This window comes from Poecilia mexicana, unplaced genomic scaffold, assembly GCF_051168715.1.
Source record: "Poecilia mexicana isolate PSO_F unplaced genomic scaffold, ASM5116871v1 scaffold_15, whole genome shotgun sequence".
NCBI classification, from domain to species: domain Eukaryota; kingdom Metazoa; phylum Chordata; class Actinopteri; order Cyprinodontiformes; family Poeciliidae; genus Poecilia; species Poecilia mexicana.
In genome coordinates this window covers 47,270-72,442 of record NW_028263384.1, presented here as the reverse complement: position 1 = coordinate 72,442, position 25,173 = coordinate 47,270, and the positions used below count along the sequence as shown (strand labels likewise).

At 45.3% G+C, this 25,173-nt stretch overlaps 3 protein-coding genes and 1 long non-coding RNA gene across 15 annotated transcripts in view; 3 read left to right on the top strand and 1 right to left on the bottom strand.

Annotated features, from left to right (window-relative positions):
- Positions 1-4,363: 4,363 nt before the first annotated feature.
- actr3b (actin related protein 3B) lies at positions 4,364-12,462 on the top strand. Of its 2 annotated transcripts, none has more exons than XM_015013905.2 (12): positions 4,364-4,542; positions 6,356-6,411; positions 6,522-6,646; positions 6,727-6,837; positions 7,800-7,895; positions 7,961-8,068; positions 8,140-8,283; positions 8,354-8,527; positions 9,230-9,322; positions 10,597-10,722; positions 10,895-10,978; positions 11,064-12,462. In XM_015013905.2, exons 1-12 carry the CDS (start codon positions 4,499-4,501, stop codon positions 11,157-11,159), a joined length of 1,257 nt encoding a protein of 418 aa, XP_014869391.1. In that variant the 5' UTR covers positions 4,364-4,498; the 3' UTR covers positions 11,160-12,462. The 2 variants fall into 2 exon arrangements, with proteins under 2 accessions (XP_014869391.1, XP_087869176.1); XM_088013050.1 differs by having other exon boundaries at positions 10,895-11,012; positions 11,932-12,462.
- LOC106934168 (uncharacterized) lies at positions 10,233-12,978 on the bottom strand. 2 transcript variants are annotated; one of them, XR_015765406.1, is made up of 3 exons: positions 12,703-12,978; positions 12,464-12,557; positions 10,233-12,316 (listed from the first exon to the last, which is right to left on the bottom strand). It is a non-coding gene; the product is annotated as an uncharacterized LOC106934168 (long non-coding RNA). The 2 variants fall into 2 exon arrangements; XR_015765407.1 differs by having other exon boundaries at positions 10,233-11,247.
- A 39-nt stretch (positions 12,979-13,017) lies between these two features.
- xrcc2 (X-ray repair complementing 2) lies at positions 13,018-16,714 on the top strand. Of its 3 annotated transcripts, none has more exons than XM_088013051.1 (6): positions 13,018-13,244; positions 13,676-13,757; positions 14,864-14,899; positions 14,970-15,119; positions 15,197-15,468; positions 16,304-16,597. In XM_088013051.1, the coding sequence occupies exons 1-6, from the start codon at positions 13,224-13,226 to the stop codon at positions 16,460-16,462; spliced, it is 720 nt and encodes a 239-aa protein (XP_087869177.1). In that variant the 5' UTR covers positions 13,018-13,223; the 3' UTR covers positions 16,463-16,597. The 3 variants fall into 3 exon arrangements, with proteins under 3 accessions (XP_087869177.1, XP_014869394.2, XP_014869395.2); XM_015013908.2 differs by having other exon boundaries at positions 13,022-13,244; positions 15,197-15,455; positions 16,304-16,714; XM_015013909.2 differs by lacking the exon at positions 14,864-14,899 and having other exon boundaries at positions 13,023-13,244; positions 15,197-15,455; positions 16,304-16,714.
- A 2,079-nt stretch (positions 16,715-18,793) lies between these two features.
- Positions 18,794-25,173, top strand: part of LOC106934157 (histone-lysine N-methyltransferase 2C-like) — a 43,396-nt gene continuing 37,016 nt past the window's right edge. For all 8 annotated transcript variants that reach the window (XM_015013884.2, XM_015013892.2, XM_015013885.2 and 5 more), the window contains exons 1-6: positions 18,794-19,250; positions 21,448-21,645; positions 23,148-23,230; positions 23,406-24,111; positions 24,832-25,011; positions 25,103-25,125. In XM_015013884.2, coding sequence (XP_014869370.2) covers positions 21,449-21,645; positions 23,148-23,230; positions 23,406-24,111; positions 24,832-25,011; positions 25,103-25,125 — 1,189 coding nt within the window. In that variant the 5' untranslated portion in view covers positions 18,794-19,250; position 21,448. The remainder of the gene's footprint in view (positions 19,251-21,447; positions 21,646-23,147; positions 23,231-23,405; positions 24,112-24,831; positions 25,012-25,102; positions 25,126-25,173) is intronic.

The window sequence follows — 25,173 nt, the reverse complement described above, 5'->3', positions numbered from 1 at the left end:
TAAACCAGGATTAGATTGGCGACAAATCATTTTAAAAAACATATGACAATTAAATATGGTTTCGTTGGTTCTCTTGTTACTAAACATGAGTTTGATGAAAACTTTGTGACAATATTGCATTTAGTAATTTTTGGAAGTATGATCCAACTGAGTGACAAGACTGTTACAGTTTCACCAGCAGATGTCATTATAGAGCAATGAATGAAGCCTCGAGTAACGAACCTTTTTGCAAAACAAAGGGTTGGAAAGCTTCATTGCTTCATGAGGCTTCATTTGCCCATCACTAACCCTTTCCCCCCAACAGACGTTGATCAGACATTAGCATTTCATTCATTAGGTTTCAACCACAAAACAACATTGACTCAATGACACAGTTTCAACATTGGTTACTTGGCTGGAGGTGGATGGTTGTTTGATGGTTGATCAACCGTCAGTTGTTGACCTCAACCAAAGATCAACCATTCTGACTATAATTCAATGTTGATTTACCGTTGTGTGCAATCTGGGCAGTTTGTTGCAGCCCTCATTACCTCCTCATCTCCCCGTACTCCCTCCCAAACCTCCCCCACCCAGCCGCTCCTCCCAACCTTCCCCTATTTACCCCCTCTCATCCCTTCTTCCCTCCCCCTCCTTGAGCTCTGGGTCAGAACATTTTATTACTAGGTGGGGGTTAATCATGTTTCAAATTAAGCACTACATGTTGAGAACAGTGGGTTGTGATTCCTTTCTGTACATCTTCTTACTTGTATGTAAATATTATTACTGACTGTGCATAATGTGTTGACACAAAACTATCTACAAGTCTCTACTAGGAGTTGTACAGTCCTCCCCCCCCGCCCCCGCCCCCCCGGTTTTTACACTAGTGGTTTGTCCCAACCATACAGCCACTTTGCTGCTGGCTTGTTTGCAACTGGCTTCTGAATTGAATTCTCCTCTGACCAGTTTTATGGTAAGTTTTTCAATATTACTTTGATCTGTCAGTCAGTCAACGCTGGGAGAGAGGAACCCTAAAGACTAACAGCTGCAACTACAGCAACTGGTATTCACTCGGGGGGATGAATACCCAGATAGCACAGAATGATTGAAACATTGAATCAACGTTGAACGCCGACATTGAAACAACATTGATATAATGTCAGTTATGGTTGAAACCCTAACATTGATTCAACATACAAGTGACCGACCACTTTCAATGTTTTTTCAATGTTTCAATCATTCTGTGCTATCTGGGTATTCATCCCCCCAGAGTGAATACCAGTTGCTGTAGTTGCAGCTGTTAGTCTTTAGGGTTCCTCTCTCCCAGCGTTGACTGACTGACTGAAAACTGACTGAAACTTTTGCTTCTTTGCCAAACAGCTGAAGCTCAGATTAGATGCAGACCGTTTTTAATAGATTATTTAATAGCAAGCCCCGCCCCCAGTTAAATAAGGCCCCACCCCTGTAGCTGAAGCCCCGCCCCCAGGCTCCAGTCTTTAGACTCCAACAGGTTTTCTCCAACTTTGCCCTGAATTTGTCTCCATTCATCTTCCATCAACTCTGACATCTACCCTGCAGAAGGCCCCAGAGCATGATGAATATATTTAAGTTAGTTTAGAACCAAAATCTGTAATTAATTTATACATTTGGAATTGATTGGTAACTATTAGACCCTCCCATTAACTTCAGTATTTAAGAACACACCGGGTGATTGATGGAGGTTTATTGTTTTGGGCAAGTCCTGTGTGATGACTTTTTGTAAAAAAAATTTTTTTTTACAACTTTTTGAACTTGAAACGTCAGATTAAGTTAACTTTTGTTTTTAACTAAATTGAAAGAGATTTTTAGTATTTATTTTGTCGATATTTTTACAAGAAATAAAGCTTTATTCTTTTTTTTCAAACAATCAAGTAGGTAGCACGTTCAGGAATCAAACCACCTGTTTCCATCCACAGCCTTTGTAGGAAAAGTTCGGTTTTGGACCCAGAAGGCCGCGACAGTATGTATGTCTGATGAGAGCGTATTAGCAAAAAAGTGAAAAAAAAAAAAAAGATATGTGTGCACTGGGCGGTGAGGAGGGCGAGGGGACGCAGAGGGAACCGCGGATTGAGAGGAGGGTCCTGGATCTTGATACTGTCTTGTTATTTCAAGAAAATTTATTTATTTATTTATTTATTTACCAGAGTGGCGGAAACAGGGTTCCCAGGCCCGGCGGCATGGGCGGGCATTGGGGGACAGAGTCACCCGTGCCCCCCCCCCCCCCCTGGACTGGAAGCTGTTTGTTGTTTTTACCGTAAAGCGGCCAACAGTCTGTTATTCCTATATCGATTTGATACAATAGGAGCTTCCGCACTTCCCATATCTGTGTCCTTTGTCACTTTTATCAGTCCTTTGTCACTTTACTGTTTAATCCCTTGTTAACATGTGGTAACCTGTTTTTCCGAGCCGCCTTTAAACGCAACATGAGCGCTAGACGCTCCCGCTGGGTTTCCACCTGTGAAGGAGACCTGCTGCTGCTGGGCGGAGCTACGTAGGTTTGTGTTAGAATCACGGCAGCAAACCAGCAAAACGCAAAGAACTTTTCACAGTTTTTTCCCCAAACTAACCGACTGAGTTGAGTAAAGCTGCTGGATGCAGGTAATGTTAGCTAAAAGATGACTAGATAATAATATCGCATCTATATGGCAAGCCGTTTTAACATAAATTCGGTTTTACCGCTCTTACATTCCAGATATCTCAAATTGTTTTGTGACTAGACGTTTCAGCGATTTAAGATATCTCTAATTATATTTCGACTAGACAAAATAACTATTTGAGATATCTCTAATTAGATTCTGACTAGTCGAAATGACGTCAGATTTACCATTGACTTGTATGGAGAATTCAATTCAAGATATCTAAAATTAATTACTGAGTATCTGAAATACACATTTCAGATATCTACAATTAAATTATGACTAGTCATAAAGTAAATTCAAGATATCTCGAATTTAGTTTTGACTAGTCAAGATATCTTCAATTTATTTTTGGATAGGAGAAATGTAGAGAAAACTGAATTATAGATATCTTAAAAGCAAAACGTCCCTGACTTATGTAGCACTTTGAAAATTTAACAAAACAATGAAAAATAGAGAAAACGAAAAAAGGTGTTTGAAAATGCGCCACTTTCATGTTGAAAATGGTTTGACAATAGCAATTTTAGGTTTTCAAAGCTGTTTTTAAGTGCATTTGATTCGTCAGAAATGAATAAACAGGAAATTCTTTGCAGATATCAGAAGCAGTTTTATAGTTTATGAAGTTTTGCCATCTTCGGATTTCTAATATTGTCGAGCTCTTTCTAATTTGTGGCATTTACTGACAATTTTGAGCAGGAAACTAAATTCTGCAGGCAACTGTTTGGACACCACAAAGGGGCTTTCACGTCATTCTTAAGTCATTTATCTAAAATTGTAATTTTCACTAGTCATAATTGTATTGAAGATATCTTAAATCGTATGGATATTGTCCCGTCAAATGACGGATCCAGTGACGTCATTTGAGATATCTTGAAAGGTATTTTGACTAGTCAAAATGTAATTGAAGATATCTTGAATTATTATTCTTACTAGCCAGAATGTAAGTACAGATATCTTAAATTACCATTCCGGATAGTCAAAATGTGTTTTTAGATAGCTGGAAAGTAATTGCAGATAGTCAGACAAAACTGAATTTATGTTAAAACGGCTTGCCATACCCTTTAAACTTAACAAGTAGCCTGTAGGCTACTGATGTTGTTGTCTATGTTCAGCTACGTAGATTCATTTTGCCCCCCCAAAATAAGCCGAATCCCCCCCTGTTAAACTCGTCTGGAGCCGGAGCTGCTTCCATACATCCTGACTTACCCGTAAAATATTTAACATTTTTCTGCGCACGCTTTCCTTAAACATGAGAGTCCTGACCTTCATCACCCTCCTCTTCCTCCCTCTGGCTCCAGTTCAAACGCAGGACTGATGCCGCGGCGTGGTTAAGCATTTTTATTGTATTGATATTTATTAGTAAATATAATCAATCATTTATATGAATCATAATTCATTGATTATTAATACATTCATCATTTAATATAAGTAATCCTTATTTGTTTCCATCAATATTTTTTCATTGGATTTTTTCATGGCTGACAGACAAAACCAAAACAACAAGCGTCGTTTCACTGTGTAGAGATAATAATCCACTGGAGCTACACAGATAAACTTTGATTGATTCATCATCATCATCATCATCATCATCATCATTCTCTGAACGGACTCTGACTCCGGGACTTTTGGCCCTTCGGCAGCACCTGAACGCATCACCTCTCCAGTTACCGCGGGGTTCGGGAGAGGGGTTCTGGGTTCTGGCTTCGACCCGGAAGAGTTCCTCTTACGCACGCACACGCATCACAAGGACGCTTTCCTCATCAATCCGGGACCCACCGACACTTAGCGCGCAGTGCGGCGTGGACCGGACCAGACCGAACCGAACCGAATCGGAGCGGGACCGCGACATGACCCTGCAGCTGCCGCCGTGCGTGATAGACTGCGGGACTGGGTGAGGACACCCGCACAGAGGACAGAGTGACATCACGAGAGATAGTTCTGCAGGCGTGTTGTTTTAGGTTCCGTTAAAGGGACAGTAACCAGAATCAGCTGCTAGTGACGTCATTACAACAACAACTAGCTCATTGGTTCAGACTGGTTCTACTGGGTCGGAACCACAGTATTTCCCGGGTATTCAGTTTATTCACTCACACAATTGAATAAATTCCATAATGAGGTCATAACATGTTTTACCAGATAACAGATCATAACTGCAAAGTTATAGTGAGTGAATCTCCAAAGAAGCTGTTTAAAGCTTATAGCTGAACCTGTGAACATAAAATTCCTACATTTTTATTAAGAAAGAAACATCAATCAGTCCTCATACCATCCCAGTACAACACAGATTATGTTGCCTCAGAACAGAAAATCCTACAAATGATCACAAATGTATAAATAAAGCAATTTAATCTTTAATCTTTTTTTAAAGTGGAGATGAGTTTCAACCCTTTTAATCTCATCGAGCTCATTCCAAACCTTTGGACCCCTCCAAGCAAAAGTTTGTCTTGTAAGAATAAGTCTTTTTCTTTTCTTTTTTCTTTTTTTTTTTTACATAGATAAGAAATGTATTCCTAGAGTTATTAGTATGCTGAGGGCCACAAGCTCTCTCAATCCGATTAGTTCTGTTTACAACTTGGAACATCATGCAGGCGTTCAGGGTCACATTTAACCAGAGGAGACGTTTACTGGGACCAGGACACGGCTCGTATTATCTTCCTTTGAAGGATCTCAAGTTTCCTGAGATACCTGGGCTAAGTGCTGCACCATATAACATTACAGTAATTAATATGTGGCTCAACGACAGTTTTATAGATGGGGTGTTAAAAAATTTAAGGAAGATTTAAGGACTCGTCTATGAAGACCCCCAGGAACTTAGTAGACCTCATTCTCATTATTTCCTCGTTTCAAATTTTAAGATTTATATGATCAGTGAGTGATAAAAATGTATTTGGTCTAAACAAAATAACATTTATTTTGCTGATGTGAGAACTAAACCAGGTATTTATTTTCCACAATTCTACACTTACTATTGATTTGCATGTGAAAAAATACAAGTTTGTGTCATCAGCAAAATAACTTTATGAAATATTTTAGAAGAGTTTACAAAGTCATTTATACAAATAATGAAGACCATAATGAATCCTGGGGAACCCCATGTGTGATGTCTCCAGTTTTTGGTGATTAATAACTACATAATGATGTCTATCAAAAAGGTAGTTTTTAAACCAGTCATATGCCGTCCTCTAATCCCATCGTGGTGCAGCTTTCCCAGTAATATTTTCAAATCTACAGTGTCGAACCTTAGAAAGGTCCAAGAAATGCCAACGCCATAATCTCCCTGTTCTCATGCATCTATAATTTTTTCATTAAGGTCCAAAATAGCCAAACAGGTGGAGCTCTGTTTCCTGAATCCATACAGTGAATTTTAAAGAATCAAACATTTATTAAAATATTCAGTTTATCTGCTTTGGACAACTCTTTCAAGAACCTTTGATAAAGTTGGAAGAACAGAAATAGGACGGTAATTGCTAATATCTTTATTTCTAGATTTGTAAATTGGAATGATTGGCATTTGAATTATCTATTGGGTTGAAACCACAGCATTTTAGCTGTTTAGTGGTTCTGCCGGGTTGGAACCACAACCAAAGTCCTCCAGATTTATTCTTAGTAAGCCTTATTTCCTGCTTGTTTTGCTCCAATCAGTGAGTCTGTGTGTTGATTGCTCCTGTCTGTGCTGATCTGCTGCTCTCTCCTTCTGACTGCAGATACACTAAGATCGGCTATGCAGGAAACACGGAGCCACAGTTCATCATGCCGTCCTGTGAGTACCAGCTGAGTCTCCTCAATTAGTCCCAGTGGTTCTAGTACCACTGGGACAGTCTGCTTCTGCTGAACAGAACCAACCCTGTGCTCCTTTGCGGTCTCCGCCAGGCATCGCCATCAAGGAGTCGGCCAGCATTGGAGAGCAGGCCCAGAGGAGGCTGGCCAGAGGAGTGGACGACCTGGACTTCTACATCGGAGACGAAGCCATTGATAAACCCAACTATGCAACCAAGGTGAGCTAGTGGAGGAGGAAGAGGATGGAAGCTGATCGGGTCAGCAGACTGACTGATGCTGCTGTCGGTTTGCTGTTCAGTGGCCCATCCGTCATGGGATGGTGGAGGACTGGGATCTGATGGAGAAGTTCATGGAGCAGGTCATCTTCAAGTACCTGAGGGCCGAGCCAGAGGACCACAGCTTCCTGATGGTACAGACTCTGTGTGATGTCAACACAACTGCAATATGAAAGTAATTAAGACAGGCTGATCCAACACCAGAATCTAAAACTAGCTGCCTTACAGTTCTTGAATGTTTTATACAAGAGTGAAATCTTACATCAGAGTGCCTTACTTATCTACAGGAATTACAAGTTTTATATAGTGACACAAACATCTGTCCCTCCCTTTCTGAAATGGGGGTTCGGTTTACGATCCAGAAGCAAATCACAACCAGTCAGGGGTCTGAAGACTGAACCCAGCAAGAGTCACCTTAACATTCAGAAGTTGAGCATCAGGAAGGGTTCAAGGCCATGAGGACACCGGTCAATGATGAGGCTTAGAGATGTTGATGTTCAGCTGGGTGTCCACAGATCCAGAAGGGTTCATTGTTCTAAGAAAGGTTTGAGGTTTTCCACTATGCCATTCAGACACTGCAGCAAGTTTCAAGGTGACTCTTGGGTCTCCCAGAGGCCAGCAGGGGGAGCTCTGGGCATCAATGAAAACTACCAGGTTCCCTCCTGAGGGATACAGTGAGTTCTCAAGGATCCAAAGGGAAGCCGCTCCAAAGGCCATGTGAAGAACATGCTGGGTTGTAATGGGTGTTAATGAAAGTCAGCTTCCTGGAAATGTAAAATAAATATTCCTGAAGAAGCTGAGAATGTGATGGCTGGATGGATGGCATCTGTTGTTCAGGGATTTCTACAGTCTGGTGTCGGTACGGTCTACGTCGTTGTGTCGGTACGGTCTATGTTCTGGTGTTATTATAGTCCGTGTTCATGTATCAGAACAATCTACATTCTGGCGACAGAACAGTCTATGTTGTGATTTTCAGCAGAAGGTTAATGGCAGTGTCTCCTGTCCAGGTAGGAAGGTCTCTAAAGAGGCAACAGGTGAGTGGATGTTTTCTTCTTCTTGTTCTCACCTCTGTGTGTGTTTGGGTCTACCTGAGCAGACAGAGCCTCCTCTCAACACTCCTGAAAACAGAGAGTACATGGCTGAGATCATGTTTGAGACCTTTAACGTACCTGGGCTCTACATCGCAGTGCAGGTGAGAGCCACCTGAGCATCCCAGGATGCTGCAGACCTCCCTTGCTAACTGTGTTCCTCCTGCAGGCGGTGCTGGCCCTGGCGGCATCCTGGACGTCTCGCCAGGTGGGACAGCGGACCCTTACCGGCATCGTGATCGACAGTGGAGATGGAGTGACGCACGCCATTCCTGTGGTGAGAGCTGCACTGACCTTCAACGGCTATTCTGCGCCGGACGTTGCTCACCGATTGGTTGTCTGCGGCAGGCCGAGGGTTATGTGATTGGAAGCTGTATAAAACACATCCCCATCGCAGGGCGGGACATCACCTTCTTCATCCAGCAGCTGCTCAGGGACAGAGAGGCGGGCATTCCTCCGGAGCAGTCACTGGAGACCGCCAAAGCCATCAAGGTGTTTCTCTGTTCCTCGCTGTCTTCTTCTGTTTCCTCTGCTGCTCACCACGTTTTACCCTTGTATCTAGGAGCGGTACTGTTACATCTGTCCCGACATCGTGAGGGAGTTCGCTAAGTATGACTCCGATCCCGGGAAGTGGATCAAGCAGTTCCAAGGAATTAACGCAGTCACCAAGACCCCCTTCCACATTGACGTGGGCTATGAACGCTTCCTTGGGCCCGAGATCTTCTTCCATCCCGAGGTCCCAGAACCAACTCACACGTCACATCTCACATAGAAACACAATCAGAATAATCAACCCATAATTCAAACTCAGGTACATTCATCCCAACTGATCCTAGTTATCAATCAATGCATCAAGTTCAGAGGAAAGTAGATGGGGTGTCTGCCTCAGTAAACTGGGATGGAAGGATCTGCCTCCCTTTCTCCCTCTAGAATCTGCAGGAATCCAGTGACGTGCAGTCAAGTGAAGCATTGCCTCACCTGTAATCCTTGCAAGTAAAATAGGTGCATGAGAAGTGAAGTAGATACCAAGAGTGATGAAAGAATAGCAATCTGTCCACTTGGCTTTTCTTTAAATTAGTTTTTTTTTGTTGGTAATATCAACATTTTTATGATCAAAGTTGCTGAATTTCTGCATTGCCTGTTGAAATACATGACAGAAGTCTTCACCCAGACTTCTGTCCAAGGTGTCAGAAGTCCAGACCTCTAGGGGCGCTGTGTCACACAAAGTGAATAAAGCAAGCAGTTTTGCATGCTTATCGCTGGTCTCTTCATATCACAATATACTATTTTAATTACATGTTCTACATTTGCTGATGTACCACAGTTTTACTCAATTTTTACTAAATTAAAGCTCAGCTTGAACAGGTTGGACTTTGGTTTAAAGTGTTGGCTGACGTTAATTTTAAGCTAATTTCAATATTTTTTCCATGTTTTCCAGTTTGCCAACCCAGATTTCATGCAGTCCATCTCTGATGTCATCGATGAGGTCATTCAAAGCTGTCCGATTGATGTGAGGCGGCCGCTCTACAAGGTGAGTCTAACCCAGGGGTGGGGAGCTCCAGGCCTGGAGGGCCTCCTGCAACTTTTAGATGCGTCTCTATTTCAACACACCTGAGTCGTTAGCAGAACCTGATGCACTGAGGAGGAGATTTAGCTCCTGGATCCAGGTGTGTTGGACCAGGGAGACATTAAGAGTTGCAGGACTCCGGCCCTCCAGGTAGTGATGGGTAAATGAAGCCTCATGAAGCAATGAAGCTTTCCAACCCTTTGTTTTGCAAAAAGGTTCGTTACTCGAGGCTTCATTCATTGCTCACTAGTGACATCTGCTGGTGAAACTGTAACAGTCTTGTCACTCAGTTGGATCATACTTCCAAAAATTACTAAATGCAATATTGTCACAAAGTTTTCATCAAACTCATGTTTAGTAACAAGAGAACCAACGAAACCATATTTAATTGTCATATGTTTTTTAAAATGATTTGTCGCCAATCTAATCCTGGTTTATGTTGAAGGTCAGTGGTTGTGTCGGGTCGTAGGCGGATTTGACAATAAAGACATTTGATGTTTTAGTGTCTTGAGAGTGCAGTGTCTGTTGGGGCGTTCACTTTTTCTTGGATTTCTAATTGGCTCTGATCCCTCATATTTGGCTACATGTTGAATTTTAGTTCTGGAACAAGTTTAAATCTGTTTCTGCTGTGGAAGACTGATATATCTTTGCTAATCAGACTACAAATAATAGTGGAACTTTCCAGAAGGTGAGAAATTGGGAGGTGGAGGGTTAATTATTGTTGTTATCTATGAAGAATTTTATTGTGAGGTTAATCTCAAAGTATTCCCAGATGTCAGATTTTCCTCTTGCTGGCTCCAAAAAACATAATCTACAATTGAGAAAACCAGTAACAAACATTAAATTTTGATGAATGCCATGAATACACATCAAATATGTTGGTCAATGTACATTTTATTTTGGCCACTGAAGACAAATATTCTCCTTTGATGCGACCAAATGGACAACAACCCATGAAGCAGCTCGGCTCATAGCGCTTTTGTTGCTGGTCACGTGGTTTTCAGCAAGACGACACAAGCCTCGAAGCGGGTCTTCATCGGACATGCCCCCGTTTTACTCGGTACAAGCCTCTAAGCCTGGCTTCAGGTAGCCCATCACTACCTCCAGGACCAGGACTGCCCAGCCCTGGTCTAAGCACTGTCATTACCTCAAACACAGAGGGTTTGGTGGTAAGATGTGTCACTGTGTTGGACTGCTTCCTGCCAGACTGACATGAGTCTGTGCTTCTCCGTTTCCAGAACATTGTTCTGTCCGGAGGCTCCACCATGTTCAGGGACTTTGGGCGGCGGCTGCAGCGAGACCTGAAGAGGACGGCGGACGCCCGGCTGAGATTGAGCGAGGAGCTGAGCAGAGGACGCATCAAGGTCAGAACCGCTGGTTGCCTGCCCTCTTTCTAGCTCCTCCTAGTCATCGGCTGTCTGTTAAGGCAGAATGATGCTGCGGGACGTCTGTCTCTGTTCAGTGACTCGGACCGTCAACAGCAGAAGCGTGTTGGTTCTGGACCGTGTTTATCTCGGCGTCTCTGTGTTTCTGCAGCCGAAGCCGATGGAGGTCCAGGTGGTGACCCATCACATGCAGCGCTACGCTGTCTGGTTTGGAGGCTCCATGCTGGCGTCCACGGTGAGGATGGACGAACTTCAACTGGTCTGAAGCGGTGAGCTCCTCCTGCTGCCCTCATGCTCTGCTGTTGCTTCTGTTCCTGCAGCCCGAGTTCTTCCAGGTCTGTCACTCCAAGAAGGACTATGATGAGATCGGCCCCAGCATCTGTCGACACAACCCCGTCTTCGGCATCATGTCCTGATGGGGCCCACCGCCATGCCTTCTACTCGGCACCGGACACCTAACTGTTAGCTTTGTGTGATTCCTGTGAGCTTGTTAGCATACTGTCTCTGCAGAAAGAAAGAGTTAGCATGTTAGCTAGAAGGCATGATGATCACTCTGCTGCAGCAGAGACTCCATTTTATTTACCCCACAGATAGGGTTAGGGTTAGCCCTAGCTGCCAGCTGCAGCTAGCCCCTTTGTTAGCTGCAGCTGGCTGTTAGCTATTAGCTGTTGTCATCTACCAACTATTGGCCATTGTGAGCTATTAAGTGCTGGAAGCTCTTAGTTGTTACCCTATGTGAGCTATTAGCTGCCGCAAACTGTTAGATGTTGTTAGCTGTTAGCTTCTGCTAGCTTTCAGCTGATGGCAACTATTACCTGCTGCCAGCTGTTGTTAGCTACTATTAGTTATTAACTGATACTAGCTATGAACCAGTGTTAGCTTTTAGCTGCGGTTAGCTGATGCTAGTTGTTAGCTGCTATTTGTTCTTAGTTGCTGCTAGCTGATGTTAGCTATCCTTCATTTCTGATGTAGCGCTGAGGTTTCTTGCTGCAGCCACTTCTTCCTATTTTCTTGTGGTTTCATCGGTCAGTCGGTCGCGTCCTCTCAGGTGTTTCTCTTGGTTCTAGACCAGCTGCTGAAGCTCGAGATGCCTCAGCAGGTGTAACTGAGCCAGAACTGATAAAAGGCCACAGGTTGATCAGTTTCCCTTCTTTCTTCCTGATTCTCTATCTTCTATGCATCTGTCAGGCTGCCTGCAGAGCTGCAGATGCTGGGTCCTCTCTGACCACCCTGCTGGCTTCCTGGGGCCCTCCTCCCTCATTTTTGTTCTCTCTAGCAGAGCTCTGGACCTTCAGTCGGCCATATTGGGCTGTGTTCTTCGTCATGAGATGTACACTATCAGGCCTGTGAGACTGCTCCAATGTTTCTACTCAAACTTCTATCTTGGCTGGATGCCTCCATCACGTTCCTGCACTAATCCTCCACTAGGGGGCGCTGTCCAGTTGGATTCTCCACCCATTTGTAGATGTTTTCTCACCAACACTCTCAGTGAGGTTTTGAACAGATCACCACACTGACGCTGTACTGAAACCACGGCATGCAGAGATGAACCAGAACCAACAGGAGTTTGGACCTGTGTTAAAGGGAGAGTACAAATTTTCTCACCCGATCCTGTTTGTTTTTCTGCTTCACCCACAGCTCTAAGAATCTTTATATTTGTAAAGAAATGAAAACTGACCTTTATGACAAATTCTAAAGTCAATAAAATTTAAACACTCACTGACGTGTCTGCTGGATTCACTGAGAGGCGTGGTGCGTTCAGGTGCCGTCAGTCAGTTGCTGACACATAGACGAGGCAGTGAGGTCTGACTTCTCTGGGGAAAAAAAGACAAAATATTTTTTAATCTCAGATTATTTTATTAAGCTTGACATTAAAACTTGACACTCATTGTTGATTTTAGCTGTTCTCTATATAATAATGGATTAAAATTCTACATATAGAGAAAACACATGACTTACTGAACAAAAGGTCGCATAGAAAAAGAAACTTTCTATTCATAAATGATCTTTTCATAATGTGTCAGTTTCAACACATTATAACATTACAGCGTTGGCCCTCCGTCTTCATCATTTTAATCTCAGCTGCCTTCCTCTGAGGCGCTCTTATTCCTCCATATGGAGGTAAAAGCTGGTTGACTTGTAATTTTATTTATTTTTCGTGATGGAGATGAAGAAAAGCCGAGATATTCTTTTAAAGCACAAGTTATCCATTTACGCATATACACACTTTTATTGTGAAAACGTTAGTCTTATTTTGTCAGCCGGAAGTGATCTCACCGTCAACAAACCGATTCACTGGTTGTTCGTTTACTTTAATAAACCAACGCTTCTTGTTTCTCTTTAATGTATCCGTCTGGGCTTTTCCGAACCGGCATCGAAGTTAAATTATATTCCAGCTACTGCCTCGAATAAAACGTAGCAAGCGGAAGTCGAAGCGTTCCCGCGCAAATGATCATGAGGAAGAAGAAGGTCGGACAGAGATGAGTGAGAGCGGGACTCAGGTGAGCTTGTGATGCGGACAGGTGACCTGGATGTGGTGGTAGAGCTCTCTACATGACCGAGTGTAGAATCCAGATCGTCTAACACCGGAACTGTCTCTGTTAGCTTTTCAAAATGAAATCCCAACTCCGGTTAGTTGTAGAGCAATTAATACAGAAAAGATCTACAACTCTGCAAAAAAAAAAAAATATATATTTTTTCATTTCAGATTATTTTACTAAGCCTGACATTAAAACTTGATGCGAAGTTTTAATGGACTGTGACAGTACAAGTCCAGGCCAGGTTCAGCAGTCAGTCTAGCCCTTAGGCTTTTCAAAGTAAAAGTTCATCTCAGGTTTGGTGGTAGTGCACTTTTATCAGTGGTACATTATATATTCTAGTGTTGGTTCAGTCTATGTTTCGGTACCATCCAAGTGTTGGTGTCTCCCTGCAGCTGTTTGCCCGTCTCGAGGCCCGGCGCTGTCTGAAGGACGTTGAGCCTCGGCTGTTTGCCGATGATGGAGGACCTGACCGTGGTACGTAACTCCACCCACTTCTTCTCAGCTGACCAGTAATGGGCTCTTTGCACCTCAGCTTCCGCGTTCGGGGTAAAGCGGCTCGATTGTTTCCGATCCAATACAAATATCATTTACATTAGCTGCTTGCAGTGCTTGGTCAAGGTTTGTACATCGATCCGAAGCCCCAACAAGTCAGCTGGAGAAAGGTTTTAAGATGTTCGCCTCGTTATACATTTAGTGATACGAAGATGAGTTTTACTTAAACTTTGTGGCTAACATTAACGTTAGCTTATGCTAGTAGGCAATATTCTCGGACATTGTTCTTGTAAAATGTGCTATTTAAGTATCTAAACATTCTAACGGACAATGTTTTTATCTTATTTTCAAGTATATTATGTGTGTTTATTGTCGTTAGTGTCAGAGACTAACGGGGAGGTTCCGGTTCGGGCTTTTAGGTTCCGAAGCCTGACGGAGCTCAACAAGCCTCATAGCTTGACAGTAGCGCAGCTCTGGTGTCAGAGATCTGGTTCAGCTGTTCAGGTTCAAAGTTGCTGCTTTTAGAAAAAATATGACCGTGTTGCTTCATGTCTCAGTGTTATTTCGTTTTATTACCTTTGCATGTTTCTTGTGAAGAGTTCAGATAGGACGGTGTTTACAGCAGTATGTACAGGCGGATCAGTCGCTCGGCTGTCTGGCTCTGGTCTGCTCTCTCGTTCCCATAAACTCTTTCAGGCTGAATATAGAAGTGATTCCATGGAAATAACTCAGGGAGGCTCCTTTATTTACCATCCGTATCCCCGGTAGTTTTAGGCTGATCCGGAGTGAAGTGAAGGCTGCAAACTTTGCTGTGCGGCGTTAGCTGGTAGCGACAGATATTTACAAGCCATCTTCTTAATTCAGGATCGCTTGGAAATTAACGAAAACTTTAAAGCCCATTATATTAGGAAGACAACAATGTTAATATTGTTTTTTTGCATCTGAAATACGACTTAGTCTTTTCTACCAGTCATGGTAACTCAAAGCGGAAAAAAGTGAGCCGCATTAGCTCCTGGAGATGTGACGTCAACGCCTTAGGTGCAAAGAGCCCATCAGGCTGTTTCTGACTGTGTGTCTGACTCTGGCAGGGGAGGTGGTGGAGGTGTACGGTCCGGAGGGGACAGGTGAGGTTTCATAGGTTCCACGGGTGCCGCGCCCTGAGCCACTTGAGACCTTTTGTTCTGGTGTCTCCAGGAAAGACGGAGCTGCTCTACCACCTGCTGTGTCGCTGCGTCCTGCCGGAGGCGGCTGGCGGTCTGGAGGTGGACGTCGTCTTTGTGGACACAGACTACAGTCTGGACATGTTCCGGCTGGCCAGTGTTCTGGACAGTCGACTGAACGCAGGTGAAGCTAACGACATCTGCAGGGTTTGAAGACTTCAGATCAGCTAACCGGAACATGACTGGTTCCTTTCTTTCCAGGTGGTTCTGCCGGGTCTGATGATGCGGTTCTGCGCTCGTGTCTGTCTCGCCTCCTGGTAGTCCGCTGCTCCTCTTCTTCCCAGCTCCTCCTCACCCTTCACTTCCTGGAGACCACCTTGTCTTCTCGACCCAGAGCAGCCCTCCTTCTCATTGACAGCATCTCGGCGTTCTATTGGTCGGATCGCAGTGAGGCAGCCAGCGTTGCCAAGCAGGAGGAGAAGCTCAGCAAGTGTTCAGAGCTGCTGGGTCGACTGCTCAGGTGGATCCTTCAAGTGGGTTCTTGATGGTCTTTACAGGGTTGACCTCTGACGGACTATCTGAAGAGCCTACCTGTCCATCTGAGCTGGTACACAGAGAGTGGGGGGTTTGGTTCAGTTCTGGGTCACTAGGAGGTTCCAGTGGGTGAGGGTGGAGGACTTGGTGGTGCAGAGGTAAAGCATAGCCCACATACGGAGGCCTTAGTCCTCGTTGTGGACATCACAGGTTCGAGTCCTGGCCTGATTACCTTTGCCGCATGTCTTCCCCCTCTCTCATTACTGACTGTCCTGTCAGTTCACTGTCAGATAAAGGCCACTAGGGCCAATGAAACAGGTGGAAGGTTCTTCAGCAGGTCCAACTGGACATATAGAAAGTTATCGTGTCCTTTAAAAGGCCTGAACAAATTCTGCCAGAACTGAGATGTCATATTGAAAGTTCTTCCCAGGAGATGTTTTGACCAGAGAACAGTCCTCCGGTTTATTTGGTCTTTAGCAGGACTGACCCGTTCAAATCCAGTAGAGTCCAGTCCATTGCAGTACATCACTAGCAACCTTGATCAGAAACTCAGATCAGTGACCCTGTCCTGTGATGGTGGCCCAGGTTCATGGTTCTGGAGCTCAGTCCATGACCCGAGGATCCAATGTTCAGTACTGGATCAAGGACCAGATCCAGATGTTCTCCAGACCAGAAACCACTCCATCCTATCAGCTCCAGTAAAACAACACAGTTCTGTTCTTGGGGAGGATGTCCAAGCCTTAGAGTTCAAAGTTCAAGGTTGCATTGGTCAATCATGTGGTTCTGACAGCTGTGGATCAACAGCTGATGTCCTGTTCTGTGGTTCCCCCTCAGGGACTACAGAATCACCATCTTTGCAACCTGCCACCCCATCAGGAGAGGTTCCAATGGACCACCCTCCTCCTCAGAGCCAGACCGGTCCCATCTCTGCCGTGCCTGGCAGCGTCTGGTGACCCATCGGCTGGTGTGCTCCAGACAAGAAGCTCAACATAACCCAGCAAATGGAGACGAAAGGAGCGGAGAGCAGAGGAACTGGCAGGTCTTCACCGTCCACTGCTCCTCCTGGACTGGCACCAGGGGTTCCAGGGTCAGCTCCTTCAGAGTGACGGATGGTGGCGTGGAGTTCATCTGGACCCCCAGACCTCCTCCTGATCTTTCTGCTGCACTTTAAAGACTCACTGTTGATGTTTGTAACTTAATTATGATGACATGTTGGAATTGAATAAAACCAGAGATGGATCGGAATCTGGATCCTCAGATGTTTGGTTTTACCAGTAGAGATAATCAATAGAGATCACTGTAGAAATAATCAGAAAAGATAAGTAGAGATAACCAGAGTAAAAATCAGAAGCAGTTTTTAATATTTGTTTCACTGATGAAGGGAACTAACCATCGATCCAGAAGTAATCATACCCTGGTTAAATGACGATTAAACCAGATCGTTAGTACCCGGTTATTACCACACCAACTTTATTTATAAAGCACTTTAAAACAACCACAGCTGATACAAAGTGCTGCACATTAAAACACCACATAACTAAAAAAAAAACAAAAAAATAACTCTTACAGTTTAAAAACAATTTAAATCTGGATCCTGCTGGAGTTGAAAGCCAAGTAAAATTGATAGGTTTTAAGACGAGCTTTAAAAGTGGACAGTGAAGGGGCCTCTCTGACCTGCAAAGGCAAGTCGCTCCATATGGGGCCCCTGACAGAGGAAGCCCTGTCCCCTCTGAGCTTCCTGCTGGACCTCGGTTCCTCCAGGAGCAGCTGATCTGCTGACCTGAGAGACCGATGGGGTATGTAGGGGTCAAGAAGCTCAGAGAGGTAAGCCGGGGCCAGATTATGTAGCGATTTAAAAACAGACATAAGAATTTTAAAATGAATCCTAAAATATACAGGCAGCCAGTGAAGTGAGGTCAGGTCAGGGGTCAGGGGTTACCTGCTCCCTGTCGAGTTCCTGTCCTAAGTGGTGCAGCAGCATCTGAACCAGCTGCAGACGTGAGAGCAGCGACTGACTGACTCCCAGATAAAGTGAGTTACTGTAATCCAGTCGAGTCGAAATAAAAGCCTGGATCACTGTTTCAAAATGCTGCCTGGAAAGAAAAGATTTCACTGACGCCAATCGCCTTAAATGATAAAAGCTGGACTTAACCACGGCTCTGATTTGGCCGTCCAATCTGAGATCATGTCCACCTTAAAACCAAGATCTGTAATAACAGGTTTAAAATAAACCTCCAAGGGTCCCAGGTCCACAGAGGAGGACTCACAGGAGCCACTGGGTCCAAACACCATCACCTCTGTTTTCTTTTCATTAAATTTAAAAAGTTCAAGGCCAACCAAGCTTTAATATCACCTGGACATGCCAGGAGATGTTTGATGGAATGGACATCGTTCTGCTTCAGGGGCAAATAAATCTGACAATCATCAGCATAACAGTGAAATGAAATCCCATGTTTCCTGAGGACAGAACCCAGAGGCAGTAAATAAAGAGAGAAAAGCAGTGGGCCCAGAACTGAGCCCTGCGGGACACCATAAGGCATTGAAGCAGCAGATGATTCACAGTCACTAATATTCACTGAAAATGTTCTGTCCTCCAGGTCAGACCTGAACCATTTAAGAACAGTGCCACCAATACCTACAACATGGTGTAATCGCCATATTAAAATGTGGTGGTCTGCTGTACCGAAGGCAGCAGTAGGTCAAGTAAAATCAGAACAACATGGTGACCAGAATCACATGCAAGAAGGACGTCATTAAAAACTCTTATTAAAACAGATTCTGTGCTATGAAGAGTTTTAAAACCTGACTGAAAAACCTCTAGAATGCCACTGTCATCTAAAAACTGTTTCAGCTGACAGTACACAATTTTTTTTCTAAAACCTTAGAAAGAAAAGGCAGCTTCGAAATAGGCCAATAATTAACCAGGTATCCAGGTAATAACCAGGCTCGGGCTGTGAACTAGCTGGTTAGTACCTGGTTAGTAGTCTGTTTTTCAACCTGCCACCCTACTTTGCAACTGATAGTTTAATTTTCTAGGTGGAACTCTGATTTCCTTGTTGCTGAAAATGTGTCATGTTAATAAAACTGCCTGGTTCAACATCTAACAGGACCATATCCAGCCTTCAGTACCGGACCTGAACCCAGTCAGTTGGAACTAGAACTGAACCGACTGACGTAGAACGTTCCTTCTGGACGGATCTGTCCAGTTCCGGTGTTGTGTTTACTGCACGTGCAACTGGAGTCCTGATCCCCCCCGCTTCCGATCCGATCCAGGTTTCCCTGGTCTGATGACAGCAGCCGCATAACAGGAGCAACCCTCCAACAGATCCCTCCGCGGGGTCACACACACTTTTTACACAACACAAACAAACCAGGCGGTTATGACAGAGAGCTGGGCCATACGGACACTCTGCTGGGCCACAGTCTGGTGGAAGGCTGCCTTCATCCCGGCGCTGGTTCCAGGACGGAGCGGCCACCTGGTGGAGCTCTAGGACAGGTTTTCTGGGATCTACTTCTCCTGCTGGGGCTGACAGGCGGTGCTTCGGTCGCTCCCAAACATGGCCTCCATGACGGAGCGACCACTTCAAGTTTGATTTCTCACTGATTATCTGCGTCCAAACTGCGTGTTTTTCCTTCCACAGCTCACGGGAATGTTTCCACGGAGCAGCTCTGTACGACAGACACCAGAAGCAGATGTTTTCTGTCGCAAAAGTTCGGTGCTGATCACGTCGCTCTAAGTTGACTGAAAACTGGAGAGGAAAAGGAGAACCGCGTCAAATCAGTAAGCAGCCTGTCTCGGTCCTCCTTCCGCTGCTAATTCACCCCGAACCGGGGGCCCAGGCCGGCTGTCCGCGCTCCCTGCCCTGCTGTCAGTAGCCTGCACCGCGCGACAGACAGCCGAGGAGCTAATGCTAATGCTAACGGTGAAGTGAACGGGGAGGCTACCTGCTAACGGCTACACCGACTGTCATTTGCAGCTTGAGTCCGGGCATCCAGGCAGGCTTAACAGGCTGATGCGGTGTGGGAGGCCGCCTACCGGTCTCCCAAAGCCGGCTGCTGTTAGCCGGCTCTAGTTCTCTGACAGTTGGGTGTGTTAGCATGGAGCTAGTTGGTTGGTACACAGTTATGGCTCACCTGACCTGGACTCACCTGTCCGAAAGGGCCTCCCTGACCTCTGATAGGTACCAGCTCATCAGATTCGCAATGGACCCTGGTTCTGAAGGGTCCAATGCTGACTCAGGTAGAGGTTCTGGTATCGTTCTACATGGTTCTGATGTTGGTTCAGGATGTACATGGTTGATTTTAAGTTCTCTAAGGGTCCAACCTTGGTTCTAAGATGGGTCAGATACTGTAGACTTGAGTTCCAGGGTAGAATCTTTGTGGTTCTGATGGATTGGCTGTAGTCCAGTGGTGGTTCTGAGGTTCCTTGGTGTTCAGGTCCAACACTCAGGTTCTGAGGCAGGGTTCCTCCAGTGATTCTCGACGGCTCTTCTGCTGGAATAGTTAGAGGTCTAAGACATATTTGATGGTTCTGGTTCACTGCTTGTTGACTGTATATGAGAGTATAGCAGAATGTGCAGATGATCCGCCTGCAGTGGCTCCTGGTTCTCCTATCAAGAACCAGGAGCATTTCTGGTTCTTGATAGGAGAAATGAAAAAAGCCAGAAGATCAAAAAACTTCAAAGAGCTGCAGAAAAACAAACCAAAACCGATCAAAACACAACGAACGACTGGAAAATGAAAAAATAACAGCTAAAAAGACCTATCTAGTGCAGCTCCTGACATCCAGCAGACTTGACTCAAAGAATACAGCAAACCTCAGCTGATGGGACCCATCAGGTCCAACCAGTAGCAGATGTTGGGTTGGTGATCTGGATTAGGGTAATCAAAGGTTCTCCACCACAACAGAACCCTCCCAGACTTTCCTTTATCTCCAGCTCATCATTGGCTGCGCTTCCACTGCCCATAAAATTGCACTTGGAATAGCAACAATAAATTTACCTAATTTAAACACTGTAGTATCAAAAAAGACCCATTTTTCAATAAAAACATTTTGCGCTAGTATGAGGTAGTTTTTCAAATATATTAAATGGGTGTATATTGTAAAACTGCAATTAATCGCATCATCAGTTTGTACCCAGTACTTTTGTCATTCTGACCTTCTGGGATGATGCCCAGCTTTCTTCAGTAGAGCTCTCACAGCATCAGTTCATGTAAAGTTGATCAATCCAACACGTTGAGTCTGTTAAACCACTGACTATGATTTCCCCAAAAACGCAACATGCATAGCGGCTCCTGAGTAGGCGGGGCTTGTTGCTCCACCACCTGATTAAGATGCAGACCTCTCCTCTGATTGGCTGATAGATGAGTGCCATGGCTGAAGTATTGGTTTATAATTACGTCTATCCATTTCTGCCATGATTTTTGAGAACTTATGGCGTGAACAAGCTTATTCACGCGTGATTTTCAGTGGATTTCTTATTTAATGGAAACAATGCAGTAGGACAATTTTATTTTTCTACATTAGCTGAACATAGATTTGTGCACATTTATAATGGAAACCCAGCTTGCATCCCAGTTGCTCCATCTGCTGATGGACAATGGTTGAAAAGATAGATTAATGGATTTATGGATGGACGTTGATTAACAGATGGATGGATGACTGACGGTTGTCCAACTAAAGAGATGAAATCATATAGAAATAAACATACGAGACAGACATTTTCTGAACTAAAATGGTAAAATAACAGGAAAAAAACATTAGTCGTATGATTCTACAAAGATCCCACCTCTGCTAGGTTGGTTGCTACCAGCTGGCACCTGCAGATCTTTGATCTTCAGTTAGATGTGTTGGTGTGAACCATTTCTGCTGCCAGACTCCTTATCTCACAAGCTTAGTGTGGCGTCGTCTTGTGGTCAGGGTGGAGTCATGTATGGTAACAGAAAACTTTAACCCTCGTCTGTCTGCTTGTACCTAGAATGCCCTCTGAGGCTCGGGAGCCTCGGGACAGAGGACCCCCCCATCCCCTCACGCGGGCTGGACGCAGCGCTCAGCTGGCCAAAGCTGCAGCCACTAGCCCTGCCACTGAGAAGCGACCTCGCGGGCGGCCTCGGAAGGATGGGAACCACGGCCGCCCAGCGCCTCCTGCTCCTCCTTCACCCAAATCCAAGAAGAAGTAAGTACACCACTAATGATGCATGGTAAATGGCCTGTACTTGCATAGTGCTTTATCATGCCCAGAGGACCCAAAGAGTTTCATACTATATTCAATCATTCACACATTAATGGTGGCAAGCTCCGGGACAATTGCCACAGCTGTCGGGAGTGTGACCCAACACTGATGGAGGCATGGCTGCCACGCACCAGCACCACTGTGCCCTCTGACCAGGAGGCAAGGCGGGTGAAGTGTCTTGCCCTGGGACAACTTCTTGGGAAACCCTCCACCATCTTCAAATGGAAACACCTGATTGGTGCTGGGATTAGTTTGGTCTCGGGTCCGGTTCTGTTCTCTAAACAGAAACTGGTCTATGTTTGGACTATGTATTCACAACATATGGTATGAGATAATATTCATTTGATTCAAAGGGTGTTATCTTTCCGCCCCGGGTTCATTTGAAATCTACTCTCTGTTTCACTTGAATTTGGCTGAGCGAGAGCCTCCTAGACCATGAACTTGCTCTAGTACCAGCACCACGAGGAAGTGGGTGTTAACAGTTGGGGAATGTTAGCTAGAGAACAGACGTTAGTAGATGTCTTCCAGTTTGCAGTCCCTCGTCACGGAGCAGACATTAGACAGCGAACGAATATTAGCCTAGGAGCGCAGAGAATGCTGGAAAGTGAACAGATGTTAGTGGACGTCACTTCATCCACGGAGCGGACATCGGTCAGGGAGAGGAGTGTAGTATAGGCAGGATGCGAACATTACTGGATGTCATCCAGGGAATGGCCACTAGCCAGGGAGCGCATGATAATAGACGATAGCAGACTCTGCCTAGAGAGCAGAAATCAGACGCTGGCCATGAAGTCCCCACTGCTAAAATTTCAGAAGCCCACCTGGAAGGTTAATTTTATCTGCATCTCTGGTAAATCCTATAGAGAGCCACTGCACTGCCAACTAATACATCAGGGATGCTGGGCTGGATGAGAAATGGGAAAGATATTCTTAGAGAAGATTGTGCGATGTTGTGGAGTTACTCTAGTGAACGAGGTGGGAAAGGAGATAGAAAACGGAATAAATAATTTAGCACTGAATCAAGCCATCTGTATCGTTTGATCAGTGATTGCTGCTATTCAGGTATTGATGTCTAAGCAACAATACCTCTGATGTTTTTCAGGCTGAACTAGGATGCAAACTGAGCAGGCTTAACTTAGTCCGGTCTGGGTCTGTTTAGTCTGGCTTTAAGCAAGGTACTAACACCTAGGGTCCTCACAGATATACGACTGTACCTAAAAGTATGTTTGTGGTTAGAATGTCAGGAGGAAGTGGTAAGGGGCATGATGGTAAAATAGGCATCGGGGTGAGGGGTGGACTTAGCTCCTGGGTTTACTTCCTACCATACACAGACTGTGATGTCATTCTGCTCATGTTCTTAAAGTGTTACTGAATGAGAGTAGAACCAGGTTTCCAGCAGCAATTGCATAAATATCAACTATTCCTGTTGGCTTGTGTTCCTGCAGGGGGCGAAGCCGAGGAAGAGCCCAGGTAGAGGGTGAAGAAAGCACGGGGACTACAGAGAAGAGGCGACTCCAGAAGAAGACAGGTGGGCCTTAATGACAAATCAGAGCTCCGTCCACAGGAACTTATTAGTTCTCAGGAGGTCCTACAAAAAACTCAGCTTCATTTTCTGATTGACTCAAACTTAGCTGCTCTCTGACTTCACCGAGCTTCTTCTGAATTTTGCACTCTCCAGTGAATCCTCTGTTTGATCTCCACAGAGCCCAAGGAGCCCTCGGAGGCCAAGGGACCGCAGGAGCCCCAGGAGCCCTCAGAGGCTAAGGAGCCCATGGAACCCAAGGAGCACAATCAACTGCTGGAGCCCAAGGAGTCCCTGAGACCACCAGAGCTCAAGGGACCGTGGGAGGCCAAGGAGCCCACGGAGCTGCTGGAGCCACCAGAGGCCAAGGAGCCCATGGGGCCTAAGAAGCTTGTGGGGTCCCGGAGGTCCATCTCCAGGCAGAAGTCCCAGAAAAACCTTGATCCAGACCTTGAACTGAGCCAGGTTGGGCTCGGTGCCTGTCCTGAACCAGCTCCTGATCCCAGAGTCCCAAAGTGCAGCTCAAAACCAGCCCCTGTTTCTGAGGAGGAAGACAGAACCAGAACTGGTCCTGTTACTGTTGACCTGTTATCGCAATACGTCCCTGTGGAGGATGCTCAGGTCTGCGCCCCAGAACCGGTGGAACCTACCCACAGCCCCACCCCTATGGAGAGCAGCTGTCCCAGTAGGGTTTCCATGGACACCAAGGAGGGCTGTGGTGTCAATCCGGTGCAGCAGAATCCAGAGCCGAGTCCCCACTCCAGTCCTTCGGTGTCCCTTTGCCTGGAGGATGAGGATGAGAGCTCCCTTTCCCCCCTGTTCCAGCACTCCCCATCAGAGGAATCAGGGGGCTCACCCGCCCCAACCCTGGGACATGCCAAGAAACGGTGAGTCTGGGTGTTCCCATGGAAACACTCCTCCTCAGGCCTCTGCTGCTACTGATTGGCTTGTCATGTTGGGAGAGCTGTGGAGAACCTTCTGAATGGTTTCAGAGCAAATATTCCCTGGGCTAAGCATAATTAGATGACCTGTTGCCATGGTCAATGTCAATGTCAAATTTATTTATATAGCACTTTAAAACGGGTATAAAACTGCACCAAAGTGCTGTGCAAGAACGACAAAACGGAGCACAAAACAATACATCAATTAAATGCCAAAGAGTAAAAATTAGTTTTAAGAAGCGATTTAAAATGATCCAGGCTGTGGGCAGATCTAATCTGGAAAGGTAAGTTATTCCATAAAACAGGAGCAGCAACAGAAAAAGCTCCATCTCCTTTCCTCTTAAGTCGAATCCAAGGAACTGTCAGTAATAACTGATTATTTGATCGTAAAGTTCTGGAGACAGACCGGAAATTTAAAAGGTCCCGAAGATAAGGGGGGCTAACCCACTTAAAACTTTAAAAGTTAACAAAAGAATCTTAAAATCTATTCAATAAAAGACGGGCAGCCAGTGTAAGGATGCCATAGTTGGTCTTATGTGGTCACGCTTCCTGGTTCCTGTAAGAAGCCGTGCTGCTGCGTTCTGGATCATTTGAAGTCGCTGAATCTGTGAATCTGTGGTCACACAGGGCCCGCCTGAGTTCATGTATTCACCTGTCCTCCTGCAGGCTGAAGCAATGTGCCTTCTGTTACCGCGGCGACCAGCCTCCTCTGGGCCAGGGTCGCCTTGTGGTGTTTGGTCCAACGCCAGGCTACATCCCGCTCCACATCCTGAACCGCCGCACCTCCTCTGATCGTGTCGATGACTGCCATGACCACTGCTACCGTGGAGACAGGGCCCCGCCCACGTATGTGACCTCACTTCCTGTTCAGAGATAGAGAGGAAGAAACTGTTGATTTGAAAAGATGAGGCTGACCAGCTGATCTGTTTGTTGTCAGGTGCAGCAGTCCAGCACTGTGTGGTGAGTACTGGTGCACCTGATCTCCAGGTGATCACCTGATGTTAGATT